At 34.2% G+C, this 14586-nt stretch overlaps 1 protein-coding gene across 3 annotated transcripts; it reads right to left on the bottom strand.

Moving 5' to 3' along the window:
- Window positions 1-11621, bottom strand: LOC114369734 (peptide chain release factor PrfB3, chloroplastic-like). 3 transcript variants are annotated; one of them, XM_028326979.1, is made up of 6 exons: window positions 11218-11621; window positions 9915-10132; window positions 9097-9297; window positions 2820-3032; window positions 2071-2248; window positions 1-1261 (listed from the first exon to the last, which is right to left on the bottom strand). In XM_028326979.1, the coding sequence occupies exons 1-6, from the start codon at window positions 11387-11389 to the stop codon at window positions 981-983; spliced, it is 1263 nt and encodes a 420-aa protein (XP_028182780.1). In that variant the 5' UTR covers window positions 11390-11621; the 3' UTR covers window positions 1-980. The 3 variants fall into 3 exon arrangements, with proteins under 3 accessions (XP_028182780.1, XP_028182779.1, XP_028182781.1); XM_028326978.1 differs by having other exon boundaries at window positions 11246-11620; XM_028326980.1 differs by lacking the exon at window positions 2071-2248 and having other exon boundaries at window positions 1102-1261; window positions 11246-11620.
- Between the last annotated feature and the right edge of the window lie 2965 nt (window positions 11622-14586).

Here is a 14586-nt window from a genome sequence, read left to right as displayed (position 1 = left end):
TGGAGAAGTAAAAAATAGTCTATCCTTTCTCATTTAGATCTCCAAAACCATGTGCATTTGTAAAATGCCTTTTCTGACTACCAACATGTCCATTTAGATCCTCACATAAGAAAATCCTCTTCTATTGTGGAATGCCTTGAACCAACCCCTCTACGTCTTCCCAAAACTTTTCCTATGCTCTCATTAATTTTATGGCTAAGATTTTGTCTCCTATTGTTTTTGCATCCACCATGCTTTCTTTCCAAACCTTGTCCACCATAATACCTAGTACCTACTTCATTTTTTCCTCTTCGTGTACTATAGCTTAAAACCAGTGGTATCCATCACCTTCGCTTATTCTACAACCCATTTAGTCTCTTGTAGGCACATAATGTTAATCCTTCTCCGAAGCCACCCCTTCCATAGACTTACCTGTCATAATACCAATATTCCAAGTAGCAAATCTGATCATCTGAACTTCTTTGCCCATATTCATCCAGAAAAATTAGAGGACCCTTGCTCATTTCACACTACATCCGAGCACCGATGTAGCAGTCCTTGCTCATTTGACACTATATTCAGGTGATACAACATGTTACTTTTTGGTAACGGCCTAGCATTTGCAAAAATCTCTCATGAATGATCCATGATAGGTATAACTGTGAGTTTTACGTTGGTTGCCGAGGGCCTAAACAACCCTCCTCCTTAACCAGGGCTAGGGATCGACTATGAAGAAACATTGGCAGAGTTTGATGCCAAAGCAAATAAAAAAAATGTTTAGAATATAATGCTGTTGGCATTCAACTCACCAACATATCTATCTATACAGGCAAAAATTGATGAATTGATACTCTTTTTTGTTTTTTTTTTGCTCATGAAATCAAGGGATTGAAGTAAGCCCTGAGAATTTTGCAGGATTGAAAAGGTGAAAATACTAAGTCTATCTTGCTAAACAATTGCAAAATGAGAACATGGTGGCCTAAGGAACATGGAGTCTGGCCTTATGACATGACTCTGCTATTAATATGAGCTGCAATAAGGGGTCCAATATTCCCCTCCAGAACATAATTTAGGTCTGGCACCTCAACGCCTGTCTTTACATCATGTACTAACTTGTGCGGATGAGAGACATACCTCCGAATTTCTTCTTGCCATAAATTGACAATGTTTTCCTTCTGTATACTTTTTATACTTGCAACTCCTTGTTCCTTTGTTGTCACTAAAAGTTTAGCTTTCAGTCTGTTTAGTGCTTTCATCTTATTTGCAAAGTGGCTTCTCTCACCTGCACAAAGACAACATAAAATTAATTAAGTAGAATCCCCATTTTTATGCTTAGCAGAGTTTTCTTTTCAAAAATAAGGGAAACTGACTTGGTAGTTATTTAGTTCTATGGAATGATTGTCAGGACAAAAAATTAATTTCTTCCTCATGCACTGGCTAGTTTTCTCCATGTGTTACATTAATGTAACTGCAAGCTGGATTAACCATGGCCAATTATACGGACGATGCCTGCTACAACTATTAACCATTTCATCTCTTTAGGCAGCCATGTGAAACAATTTTCAAGGTCCTCAACCCTAAAGCACAAATTGAACAGCGACTAACTAGGCCTGAGAATTTACAACTGTGTATCAATCTTGCCATAATATAGTGGCAGTCCAAGGTAGACCAATGTAACAAAAGACATCTTAATCTCTTTTATAATTTTTATTCAGCCATAAATACCCAATGGATAATTGAATTATATTAACCCATTTGATAATTGAATTCACTAATTATTTGTAATTTACATAAGCTTTCAAAATATAGGAACTAGTTGGTTTGGGAAAATGTCACCTTCGCTTTCATTTTTCACTTGTTTTAAAAGATTTTCCAATACAAATTTCTAAAAATAGGAAACATAGTCAAAATAAGGGAAAACTCATCATTTCCTATACTAACCTTTGAAAACTGGAAACAAATGAAGACAAGGTCACAGTTTTTGTAGTTATTTGTAAAAGACAAAATGGAAACAGAAAACATAATCTTGAATATATAATGGAAAAAAACAGAAACTAAGAAGCCAACATCTCAACACAAACATATGCATACCATAGGATTGGACACTTATGCCAGTAGGTATATGTTGAATGCAAACTGTATGATCAGTTTGTCTCTTGTTTTTCCCATGAATCAAGGGAGATGAGATAATCAAATCCTCAGAATCAATTTCAAGATCACAAGCACTCTCAAGAAACATGGGAATAACATCTACAGTTGCTGAGCTAGCCTGCAAATTTTGAATTACTAAACAAATTATTTCATCAAATTTCAATACTTAGTTCATAAGCCTAAAAAACATTGTAGTTCCTTGATATACAAAGCCATTCTATGATTGTTATAATACAGCTCAATTCACTATAGCAAAAATACAGTTAAATCTCGTTGTAGCAACTCAAGAAAGGTCACAGCGATCACAGCTTTACGATACTTGCTTTGATATTCCATCAAATCCAAATCCAACATGAATTTTTATATGCTATATGAAGGTTGTTTCTACAATAAATAATATAATATATTTTCCTACACACGGATAATTATGATTAATTAAATTTAGTAAATTAAAAATATTATATTGTTAGCTTTTTTTATACACAAACGTAGAAAAATCTAATGGTGATATTAATATAGATTATTAATATTATGTGACGGAATTGTGATTAATATTCTATATAAGGTATTAGAAGACTTTTCTTCCAAAAAAGAGTTTTTCTATAATACAATTCCATATGAAAACAACACAGTATATCAGAAAGGAAAACCAGCTTGCAGTTGAATAGGATGAAAGGAAATGTTCACACCTCAAGCTGAGAAGATTCATTTGGAGAACCTCTTATCAAGTAGTGAACTCCTTTTTCCCCTGAAAGATAGCCATATGCACACTCAAATTCAAACTCTATAATCGCAGAATTAATTCCTCCATTCTTGTACAGACACTTGTCAACAATCCTTCCTTCATAACCTTGTCTTTTGGCCCATCTAAGATACATGCTTAGGATCTGTTCTGCCCAGAGCTTGATTAACGCAGACGTAGGCCAAGGACAGCAGAAAAAATTTACATAAATCGTTTGAGAACAAAAAATATGAAATCATATAAAGCAGACAACCAACAACCCAGTTTTACAAAGTCTAGATAAAATAGATATGTTTATTATATGTATAGCACTGAAAAAATTTGGTACACTTCATAAGTTCTAGTACTTGAAAACTATGAAGCATAGGAACACCCACTAGGTGGCGTTCCCCGTTTCCGGTACTGCATGAGGACGCGGACGGCCAAGGGACATCATTGACTTATTAGGTACAGCTGACCAAGACGGGGATGGTGACTTCATTTTGTGGGAATGTATTGGGGACGGTGGTGGCCTACACGCGCATCCCCATGGAAGGTGCTATCCCTCTCTTCTACCTAACGTTGACATGCTCCGTTGCAAAACTAAAGCCCCCACCTCAAAAATTAGTGTGCCACCATTCACCGCGCAAGGCTTCTCCCTCGTTCATGCTACCGCATGTGAATGTATGAATACAGAGTTTTGATGATGTCAAAGTAAAATCAAACAAGGTTGTTTCAAAGGTTAAGCATTGCTTCAAGATTAATACAAGGTTGTTTCAACAAACATTCAAAGGTTAAGCATTGCTTTAAGAATAATTCAAGGTCAAAGCAAACAAGATCAAGAAAAAGATAAAGCCTCAAATAATCTCATTGGTTGATCAAGCTTTTGCCTCAAAACACATTGTTTCCAACATCCAAGGCTCTGGTAATCGATTTCCAGGCAGTGTAATCGATTACTAGAAGACAATTTTGAAGCAAAGGGTTTAAAAAGGGTTTTGAATTTGAATTTTGAATCATGTAATCGATTACTAGATGTTTGTAATTGATTACCAGCAACGACACTTCAGAAAACACTTTGAAAAGACATGAACCTTCAAAATATAACTTTGTAATCGATTACCAGAAACTTGTAATCGATTACCAGTGAAGAATTTCAGAAAAAACTTTTTGAGAAGACACATATCTTCAAACCATTTTGAAAAGACACGAATGACCTATTTATATGTGTGTCTGACTTCGAAAAGCAAGAGAGAGATTCTAAGAGAACTTAATTGTCAAATGCTCTCTCAACAACTCTTGGACAAACACTCATAAATCTATTGAGAATTCATCTAGGAACTTTAAATTGTATTATCATCTCTAAAAGAAAGAAGTTCCTCTAGGATCTTCAATGTGTATCATCTACTCTAAAGGAGAGAAATCTTTCTGTTCATCTCAGAAAATCAGTTGTAATCAAGAGACTAGTTGTCTCTTGGATTGTGAGAATTGTAATCAAGAAACGGGTTGTCTCTTGGAGAATCTTGAACACAAGGGTGAGGATCCCAAGGTGTGTTCAAAGTTTTTAAAGGATTTATAGAGATAGTGGAAAATCTCAAATGAGTTGCTTGAGGACTGGACGTAGACACAGGAAGTGGCTGAACCAGTATAAATATTTGAAGCAACCTTGTTTGATTCTACTTTGACATCATCAAAACTCTGTATTCATACATTCACATTCTCTCCCTTTCTGTTCATCTCAGAAAGTCATTTGTAATCAAGAGACTAATTGTCTCTTGGATTGTGAGAATTGTAATCAAGAGACGGGTTGTCTCTTGGAGAATCTTGAACATAAAGGTGAGGATCCCAAGGTGTGTTCAAAGTCTGTAAAGGATTTACAAAGATAGTGGAAAATTTCAAGTGGGTTGTGTGACACCCTCTACCCCTCACATATATATTAATAAAGGAATAAAAATTCAAATATTAATTAAAAGTATTTTTAAAACATTTTTAAATACAAGCTTTTCAAATGGGTAAAAGGCTCACATTCACTTTTTTCTACATCATATTCAAACTTGTCCAAATAAATAATAAAGTCATCTCGACTCAAAGAAGGTCATCTAAGTCTCATACAATTAATATAGAACCTATATCCTAATGTCACATCCTATCAGAGCGTGGTGTTCCCATGTCCTCTAGCATGAGGTTCTTCATAGTCATCCACCTATTCATCTGCTCCCCCGAACACAAAGTTCAAGATCATCACAGGATCCAAACACAAACAGCAAACCGGGAGTGAGTTATCACATTTCTAACTACTAGAGAGAAATAACACAACATATAGTAGCCAAATACAATTTACTTAGCATATCTCACATTATTTCATCACTTTGTCATTCATCAATCACACTTTTCATCCATCAATCACACCTTTCAATCATCAATCACTACACAGGAATCACACACTCCGATCAAGACATAATAACACATCAATTTCATAATAAACAATTAGCAAGCGTATGCGACAGTTATGCTAAGACTCAAGCCTATATGCAATGTGGTACCATGTAAGTGAAAAACCTCGTCGGACGCCTAGGAGTACATGACAAGACAAACCACACAATAATAAGTCAAGTCACTCTCACTAGGTAATATCATAGGGAGACCAATCAGGGTCACAGTGTTTTGCGAGAATGCTCTAACCATATGGGATCAACATAGGCTTAAAGGAGCACTCAAACTGTGTGACCCCCAAGGCCTACACTCCGAAGAGTCCGTCAGGGCCTCTCCCTCCTGATTCAGGTCCAACCCAGAAAACATTTTAGCACACAGACTCTATCTATAAACTGTACAAAACACACGACTGCTCAATTGTTCTCAAAATAATTTTTAACTCGTCGCCCTTTAAGGGTCTTATCATTAACTCGTCGCCCTTAAAGGGACTTAACATCAACTCGTCGCCCTAAAAGGGACTTAGCATTAACTCGTCGCCCTTGAAGGGACTTATGATCGTGTGATTGTACAATTCATAGTTCACAACTCAATGCACACAACACTTCAATGCACATATATATCTCAATCATATACATACTCAATTTATCACATACACTTAATCCCAATCACAATGGTATAATCTCAATTTAACATGTTATCACACGTCATGAATCATATACACTTTATCTATGAACTATGCAATACACAGATTTACTCAATTGTTTTCAAAATCATTTTAACTCGTCGGGTTCCCATAGTGGATCCCATCACAATACTCGTTGCCCTTAAAGGGTCTTACAATTGTGTGATTGCACAGTTCATAGTTCACAACTTAATACACACATCTCATCTCAATACACATGTATTTCATCATCCGTCACATGTTCAATTTATCACATACTCACAGTTTGAATCATCATTTCATAACCTCAACATAACAATTTATACAAAAGATTTTATCACAACATGGGATGTAAAGCCTCTAAAATAGTTTCTCACAATTGTATCAAAATCAATTAATCAAAATCATGGGTTAAATACAAAGACATCAAGAGCACTTAAGTTTATCAATCAATTCTCATCAGGACATCAATTGGTACATAGAACACAATAATATTGCATTCATAATCATAAAGAAAAATTATAATTCAATAAACATCTTAAAATAAACTCAAATTTAGTTCTCTAAGGATCCCTATACATGTTCTCACTAACCCTCAATTGTGAATAACTCATCCCTTAACTCTGAGCGGACTCACGTGTCTTCAGCCAGCGATAGTAACATCTCTAGCGCTTCCCTGAGATTCCTTCAGTTATTCCTCCGACTGCTCCGATAGAATTCCCAAACGTCAGAGAGACGGAGAAGAGATTGAAACCTCCACTTGTACTGTCTTCATGCGATTCCTTTTTCTCCCTCCACGAATATTATCTCGAAAATCCCAACGGTGGAAGTGTTCGCAATTGAATTTCGAACAATATATCCAAATTTCATGAAAATCCAACGGTTAACGAAACCAAAATCGTAGTTTTACCGAGACAGTTTTGAGTTTCTGCGGGAAATTAAAATGCTGGGTTTTCCTCTAAGCTCAGATATGATTTTAAAATTCCCAACGGTGAGAATGTTCAAAATTGGGTTGCGAACGTGGTACTCAAATTTCACGACAATCAAACGGTGAACGAGTCCGAAATTGTCATTTTTCTGAGACAGGTTTGGTGGGCTGTGGGAAAAAGAAAAGGTTTTGAGAGGAGAAGGGGAAAAACGAAAATGAGGCCAAAAAGAGGCACCTGACTTAACAGAACTATTTATACCTAGGGTATTCAGCCTATTATTTGCTCTATATTTATTTATTTATTTATTTTATAAAAACAAACTCTATTTTATTTTCTATCAAACAAATAAATGAAATACCCTTTTTATTTTCTCACAAATCATTATTTTAATAATAATTATATCTCCTTATTTATTTATTTATAAAATCTCATCATTTTTTCTAAAACTCTATTTATTTATAAATAACAATCCTTTTTAATCTAGATTACAAAAATTGGGATGTTACAGGTTGCTTGAGGACTGGACGTAGGCACGCGAAGTGACCGAACCAGTATAAATCGAGTTTGCATTTCTCTCTTCCTTTATCTTATTTATTTTATTGCAATCAATTTTGTCTTGCAAATTTAAAGAATATTATTAAATTGATTGGCATGCATTTTCAAATCTAGATTTGGCGGCATTTCGTCAATGCCTTGCTACCATGAAATCTGATGTGCCGCTGGACAAGGTGCCCCCCCCCCCCCCCCCGTCACGTGATTCAGATCTAGATGTGTTTTGATTTTGTTTTTTTGTTGCGTTGAGATCCAAATTTGTTATTGTTGTGGTTTGATATTTTTTTGCCTACCGACAAAGAGGGCGACAGTAAAATCATGTGCAATGTGTTGTTTGGAGAAGAAGGATAGAAAAAAAAGGAAGAAAGAATGAAAGGGGGAGGAAGATGAAGTGTTCTATTGTGGTTCCAGATCTGATTCTGATTTTGTGGGTTGTTTATCCATGTTTTAATGTATAATTTTATTTGCCTAAATTGAACTCATTTAGTTCAGGCATCGGAAAAAAAATGAAAAACATAAAAAAGAGGAAAGAAGACTAAAGAAGAATCGACATGCTCTCTTCTACAGTTCACTCTCTTTCAAAAATTAGGGCTTCCTCTCTTTCACTCTCACTCGATGAGTTAGAATTGGAGAATGAGTTGATCACTGAGAATGTTGACAATACTAGATGTTTTTTATTTGTTGTTTTAGACATTGAACTAAGTTGCTTGTATTACTTTTTAATGTTAATTTCGCACTTTGCACCTTAATGCTTTATCTTGGTAGACCATTGGATTATCTTTAAGTTTATAATATGCTAGTGTTGTTACTTATTTCTCATGTTTTTTTAATTTTTTAGTTTTTTTAAATAATTAAAAATATTAAAAAAATTTCTGTTTCCTAGCCGTACCCATATCTTGGGATTTCTAGATTTTCTGTTTCCCGTCCCCGTTTTGGTGCATCCTAGCTTGAAGATAAATTCAGCAATAGTTAAGCTCACATATGAGTGAGGTTGTGCTAAATAAACAGTAAGTCTATTGGAGACCATGTTTACTTGTTCATACTTCAAGAGCAAAGCTCCAAGAATGAAGTAATACTAAAACTTCAACACCGGAAATTTTATTATTTTAAAGTAAAAATACCAATTCGAAGATGGAAATTGATTTCTGTAGAAAAAAAGTAGGAGTTTATGACTGGTACAGCTACACACTAAGGCAAATTAAAAAGTCCAGTTGCCAATGGGAATCACTTCATTGCATGAGGAGAACAAAGATGATATTCATCTTCCACATGCATGCCTACCAAACTATATACAATTAAACTTCAGAACAACTGCTGAAGTGAATAATCAATTTTAGAGTGCACCATAATCATAATAAGGATTAAGTTTATACTAATATAGTAACACAAAAAGTCACACATCAACCAAAAAGTCCAGTTGCCAATGGGAATCACTTCATTGCATGAGGAGAACAAAGATGATATTCATCTTCCACATGCATGCCTACCAAACTATATACAATTAAACTTCAGAACAACTGCTGAAGTGAATAATCAATTTTAGAGTGCACCATAATCATAATAAGGATTAAGTTTATACTAATATAGTAACACAAAAAATCACACATCAACCAGATTCACAAATTATAGTTTAAACATCATCATAATGAAGTTCAAACATTACATTATCAAACCTTTGGATACATGCCCTTAGGTCCAGCTTTTATAACCAAACATGCTCCTGCCATATCAAAAGGCCCTTTAAGAAGCTTAGAAATCTCGTACTGATCCACAATCTCGCTGACATCCAATGATGTTTCATATGCTTGTTTATAAAGCCCATAATCAATAGCATTTATCTCAGCCAACTGATTGATCAGCTTTGCTTCCTCTACCTGCAGGACATACAACGGGGCATCGTATTGTTTTCAAATAGTAAGAAAAGAAAAATAAAATAAATAAAAACTAGCATGGCATTTGTTATGTGTTTTAGTGGTATTAGCAAAGGTTCATTTTGAGCCATATGGCCAATAAAGCCATAATTTTCATCTGTTAGTGACATTCTGGCCAACCTTAGCAAACATGTGTTTTCCAGTTTTCCTAAGCCATACATAATATATCATTCATTAAGAAGTATGGTGGACCAAAGGCAACAAGCAAGAGGATTAATTGCAGAACTAAAGTTTACAGTAAATAGAGGTAATATAAGGTAATTCTGGTTGAATGAAAGATGCCATCCACAAATCGAAGGCTATCTTTGAGCTTTGTAGAACATCCATCTAACTAAATATCATAACAATTACCTCGTATATAGAAGCATTCTTTGTACACTTCTTTCTTCATTGTAATTGCTGCATTTCATTTTATTTTTTATTAGTGTATTAGAGTCCCCACATACCATTAGTTTAGTGGCTAACACAATTATCATTTCATACGAATCAAATTTTATATAGAAGAGAAGACAAATAATACTGCCAAAATTCAGATGAAACTGACGGGAACAGAGCATTACCTTGTATTTCAAGTCCTTTAGAGAATCAACCACTTTGGCACTGTTTGCCAACTTGACAAGGATGTCATTGGACTTAGCTGGATCATCCCACATATCAAAATCACGTACCATTTCTTCCTGCTTAATCCACGTTGCTTCTTCCATTTCCAAGGCTGTCGATGCAAACATTTCAGCACGAAGAACTGCATCTTCAATTTTCCTTTTTAGAGAAAATAAACCTGACCATATTTGAATGGTTGTTATGATTGACGGAAATAATAAGTGAAATAAAGCACTTACCTACAGCTTATATAAGAGACTATACTAATACTATCATGAGTTGTTATGTGATATTGACTTTACTTTGGCTAAATAAATTTGCAGAAGAGTCATTGAACTATCAATAATTTTCAAACAGCTTATAATTTGCTCTGAGTTAGTTCGGCTCAGGAAAGAGAAGAACAAACAAAACAAACCAACTAACTGAATATTTGTGCATGATAAAAGCCACTGTCATGGCATCAAAAATAGAAAGGGGAAAATAGATATGCACGATCAGCTATGATCATAGATACAATTGGCATGAAGTGTATGTGAAAACTACAAGGAGCAACATTCTTCAAACAAAATTATATGAACAAGTAATGTTGTTTATAGATAGGCAAATGCTAACCAGCCCTAAGGACAAAAGTTATGGAAACAAAAAACAGAAAGTCTTTATTGGAAAAGACAGCATTTATTATATAAAAAACAAAACATTCAACACGTTCTTTCTTTCAGGTAATTTGATGCATTTTATAAAGTGTATTTAACCCCCTTAACCATTGCCCTTAGGGAACCGATCGTAACCAGCTATACCCTTATAGATAATATAATAGTTGATGCTGTTTCTCTATTTTTATCATAGAATCAACATGCCTATATCTCTGTTGCATCATATATCCGAACAACTCATTATCTAAAAAGACTAAATGATAAGAGGTAAGAGGTCTCCCATTAATCCCATAGGCATTTTTCCAGAATCAGATGAGTGGGCCATTGACATTGGTGGATGTGGAACATCTATTGCAAAGAAAAAGATACCATTTATCATCATCCAAGTTTTTTTTTTTGAAGATTTAATCTATATCTAAAAACACATTTTCAAACCTCACTCTTTCATTTTCCACCTTCCCATTTTCAACTACACACATAACTAGTAATAAAAACCGCATCATCCACCATAGGAAACACCACAATTTGACAGAACCACTCAAGCCACTTTACTTATCACAGACACATACAACATAAGAATTAACCAAAAGCAGTCAGTACATGCTCTTACACAACAAAAATAGCATTTTGGAACAGACCCACTTGGTTGTAGATGTCCTTTTTGTTAGCCATGGAACTACAAGCTCTAATCCTGAGAGAACATTGAGGAATTCGAGCACGTGGCTGCTTCTTAACCGTAGAAGAGTGCTGCCATTTAGAGCTGAAAGAAGATGCAACATCATGAACCGTTCTTGCACAAGCAGGTTCAGATCCCACAGTTGCCATAACCATTAAGAGGAGCTAACAATGGAAATGGATGGTGATGATGCAATACAATGTGAAAAGGTGGAGAAGAAGGCCTTGTTTGTTCTCTAGTGAAAAGTGAATGCTGCTATGTTTCAAAGCTCACTCTACCGTTTTGTTTTGTGTCCAAAACAAAATTGGAACACCTTTTGTTCGTATGTTATTACCTTATCCTGTAAGCGGAAATCAATTAAAGAAATTTGGTTCGCTGTGAAACAAGACAAGTGGACTATTCTATAGCCATAACAGAATGGTTTGGGCTTCGGATTCGTAGTGTGGCTCTCAAGGGTTTATATGGAAAGCACACTAATACTATTTTTCTAGTTTTTACTGAAAAATATTTTATAAAAAATTATTTCATATTTAAAAGTCAATCAGTGTTATTCCATAGTTAACCAAGATTTAAATCTTAAATTAGCTAACAAATAAAAATCACTACCACTTGGATTAACTGTTGCTGGTTTATTATTTTTTAAAATCTTAAATTCTTAACAAATTTTGTTTTTAGTCTTTATATTTCATTTTATCTTATTTTAGTTCCTTAAATTTTTCTCATTTTTACTTTTGTTCCTCTAACTTTTTCTTCATCCTACTTTTAGTTGTTTTAATATAGATTAAAACTAATTATGGAAAAAAAGTTAAGAATAAAAATAAAAAATTCAGGAACTAAAAACATTTTCTAAAAAAATAGGAACTAAAAATATAATAAACCTAAAAAAATAAATAATTTGTAAATTAATACCCATAATAATAATTAAATTATTTCCATTTAGTTAATAATATCATAAATTTAAATTATTATTAAAATATCTATAAAATAAATAATTTAAGTAGTAATTATATTTACTTTCCTACCAATAAGTTTAACTTGTATTAGTATTTTTAATATATCAATAAATTCATCCACTTAAATAGAAAATGAGTGAATGTCTAATTAATATATTTCAACAAATTAAGGATGTAAAATAAATTAATAAATAATATACTTAAAATTGGGTCTATGTTTGTTATAATTAAGAAAAAAAAATTCTCTATTTGTTATATATAAAGAACCAAATGGAGAATACTTTTATTTTTTTTTTCAAAATATTTTAAAATATAATTTACTTTTTATGTAATTTTAATATATTTTTTTAGTAGAAAGTGAAACACATTTTTTAGTTTTTGAAAAAAAATAAATAATACAATATTACTTCTATTGAGGCAAAGGCTCTTCTTTTACTTGATGCAATTAAATGGGTGAAAGATTTGAATTTATCTCAAGAGAATTTTTTGTTAAGTCAAAAGACATTTACATCTCAAAGACGAATCATGAGTTTTAACTATTTTGATTAAATGAAAATAAATATAAGTGGTAAAAATTGTGTTTGATGTGCTATCAGATCATGGTTTATATTCCTGTGTCTAAGTTTTTAAACGATACTGATGCAATCCTACCCCGCAAGGGCATTGGATGGAAGACTCCAAGTAGATTGGGCTAGAGATCCAAGGGAAGGCCCTAGGGTTCTCATATGCCTTAGGGTAGATTTCGAGCCCATGGGGTAAGTATGAGCCCGCTTATCTTTGTAAATATTAGAATAGGTTTTTCCTTCGTTTGGACCTTGTATTTTGGCCATTCTAGTAGTATAGGGTTTTAGCCTTGTATTTCGGGGCATTTTGAGTAGTCTTTGTAGTAAGGACTTTTTTTGTATTTTCATGGTTTTTGGCATATGGGTGAGCTTAGCTATTATAGGGGGTGTGTAGCTAAGCTCTAGCTTTTCATCTCAAGGAGGTGAACTTAGCTATTAGAGAGGTGTGTGTAGCTAAGCTTTAGCTTCTTTAGGAATCTTCTTAAGGAAGCTTCTCAAGGAGGTGAACTTAGTTATGAGAGGGGTATGTGTAGCTAAGCTCTAGCTTCTCAAGGAAGTTTTCTCAAAGAAGCTTCTCAAGGAAGTTTTCTCAAGAAAGGTTCTCAAGGAAGCTACCTAGTCTATAAATAGAAGCATGTGTAACACTTATTGTAACTTTGATGAATGAGAGTCTTGTGAGACACAACTCAAAGTTCAACTTTTCTCCCTTTTTCTTCCTTCAATTTCGTGCTCCCCCCTCTCTCCTTCTCTCCCTCTTTCTTTTCCTCCATTGAAGCATCCTCTCCAAGCTTCTTATCCAAGGCTCATCTTGGTGGTGAAGCTCCTTCTTTCATGGCTTATTCCTTAGTGGATGGCACCGCCTCTTACCTCTTCTCCTTTGTCTTCTGCTGCATCTCGAGGGTGGAAAATCACCATTAAAGGACCTCATTGAAGCTCAAAGATCCAGCCTCCATAGAAGCCCCACAAGCAAGCTTCCATCAAGTGGTAATCAGAGCACAAGAGCTTCAAGTAGGTGCTCCTTAAACCTCCCTTGATTTTCAGTTTTACCTTCTCTTCGATTGTTGTTTCTTCATTTTTCTCCGTGTATCTCCTCACATGTCTTGTGCTAAATGTTGTTAACATGATTCTTTAGAGTTTCCACCGATTAAACTTGCTATAGAAGCTAGATTTGATTTTCTATGGTTCAAATTTCTTGTTCTTGTTCTTGAACCATGAATTGTGTTGAGTTTAGGTTCCTTTGAGTTTTTGCTTGTTATTTTTTGTGGCTGAAACCTAAACCATAATAAAATTCTTACAAAAATATTAAAGTAGAAGATAACCTCAAAAATCTAGAGTGACTTGTTCACCTATTGTAGTTTTGTCATAGAAGTCATGTCTAGTCATGAAACTTGTCACATAAGATTTCTTATGTTGTGCTGAATTTTATTTTCTTGTTTCTTTGTCTAACTCATTTGTTCATGAGTGTATGAAATTCTTTTTCCCTATTATTTAATTTGAGTCAAATCTTTCATGTTAATTAGTCCTTAACATGTTCATGCAAAATTCTTAGAGAGTCTTTGATTGTGAACCTTTTCTTGAACTTTTAGGTTTCCTTTTGATTGTGTCTATTGTGAATTTGAGTTTTGGTGATTGAATTGCTGGCTGAAATGTTGATCCTAAGTGAATATTGAACTCCTAAAACTGTGGTAAACAATCCTAGTGAGTTCAACATACATAGGAAGGTTGAAAGTAAGCCCAAGGCAATCAATATACCATGCTTAAAAAAAAAAATCGTTGGTGCTGGCAGC

The sequence above is a fragment of the Glycine soja genome, chromosome 10 (assembly GCF_004193775.1).
Source record: "Glycine soja cultivar W05 chromosome 10, ASM419377v2, whole genome shotgun sequence".
Taxonomy (NCBI): Eukaryota; Viridiplantae; Streptophyta; class Magnoliopsida; order Fabales; family Fabaceae; genus Glycine; species Glycine soja.
This window is presented reverse-complemented; position numbering and strand designations above follow the sequence as displayed.

What these genes read in the sequence shown, in the direction of transcription:
- LOC114369734 (XM_028326978.1), bottom strand. Translation starts at nt 11,438, where the DNA reads ATGGTTATGGCAACTGTGGGATCTGAACCTGCTTGTGCAAGAACGGTT. An exon ending in TAAAGGACTTGAAATACAAG is followed by an intron (nt 9,298 to 9,914) that starts GTAATGCTCTGT and finishes TATGTCCTGCAG; the next exon opens with GTAGAGGAAGCAAAGCTGAT. An exon ending in CATAAGTGTCCAATCCTATG is followed by an intron (nt 1,262 to 2,070) that starts GTATGCATATGT and finishes GTCTTTGTGCAG; the next exon opens with GTGAGAGAAGCCACTTTGCA.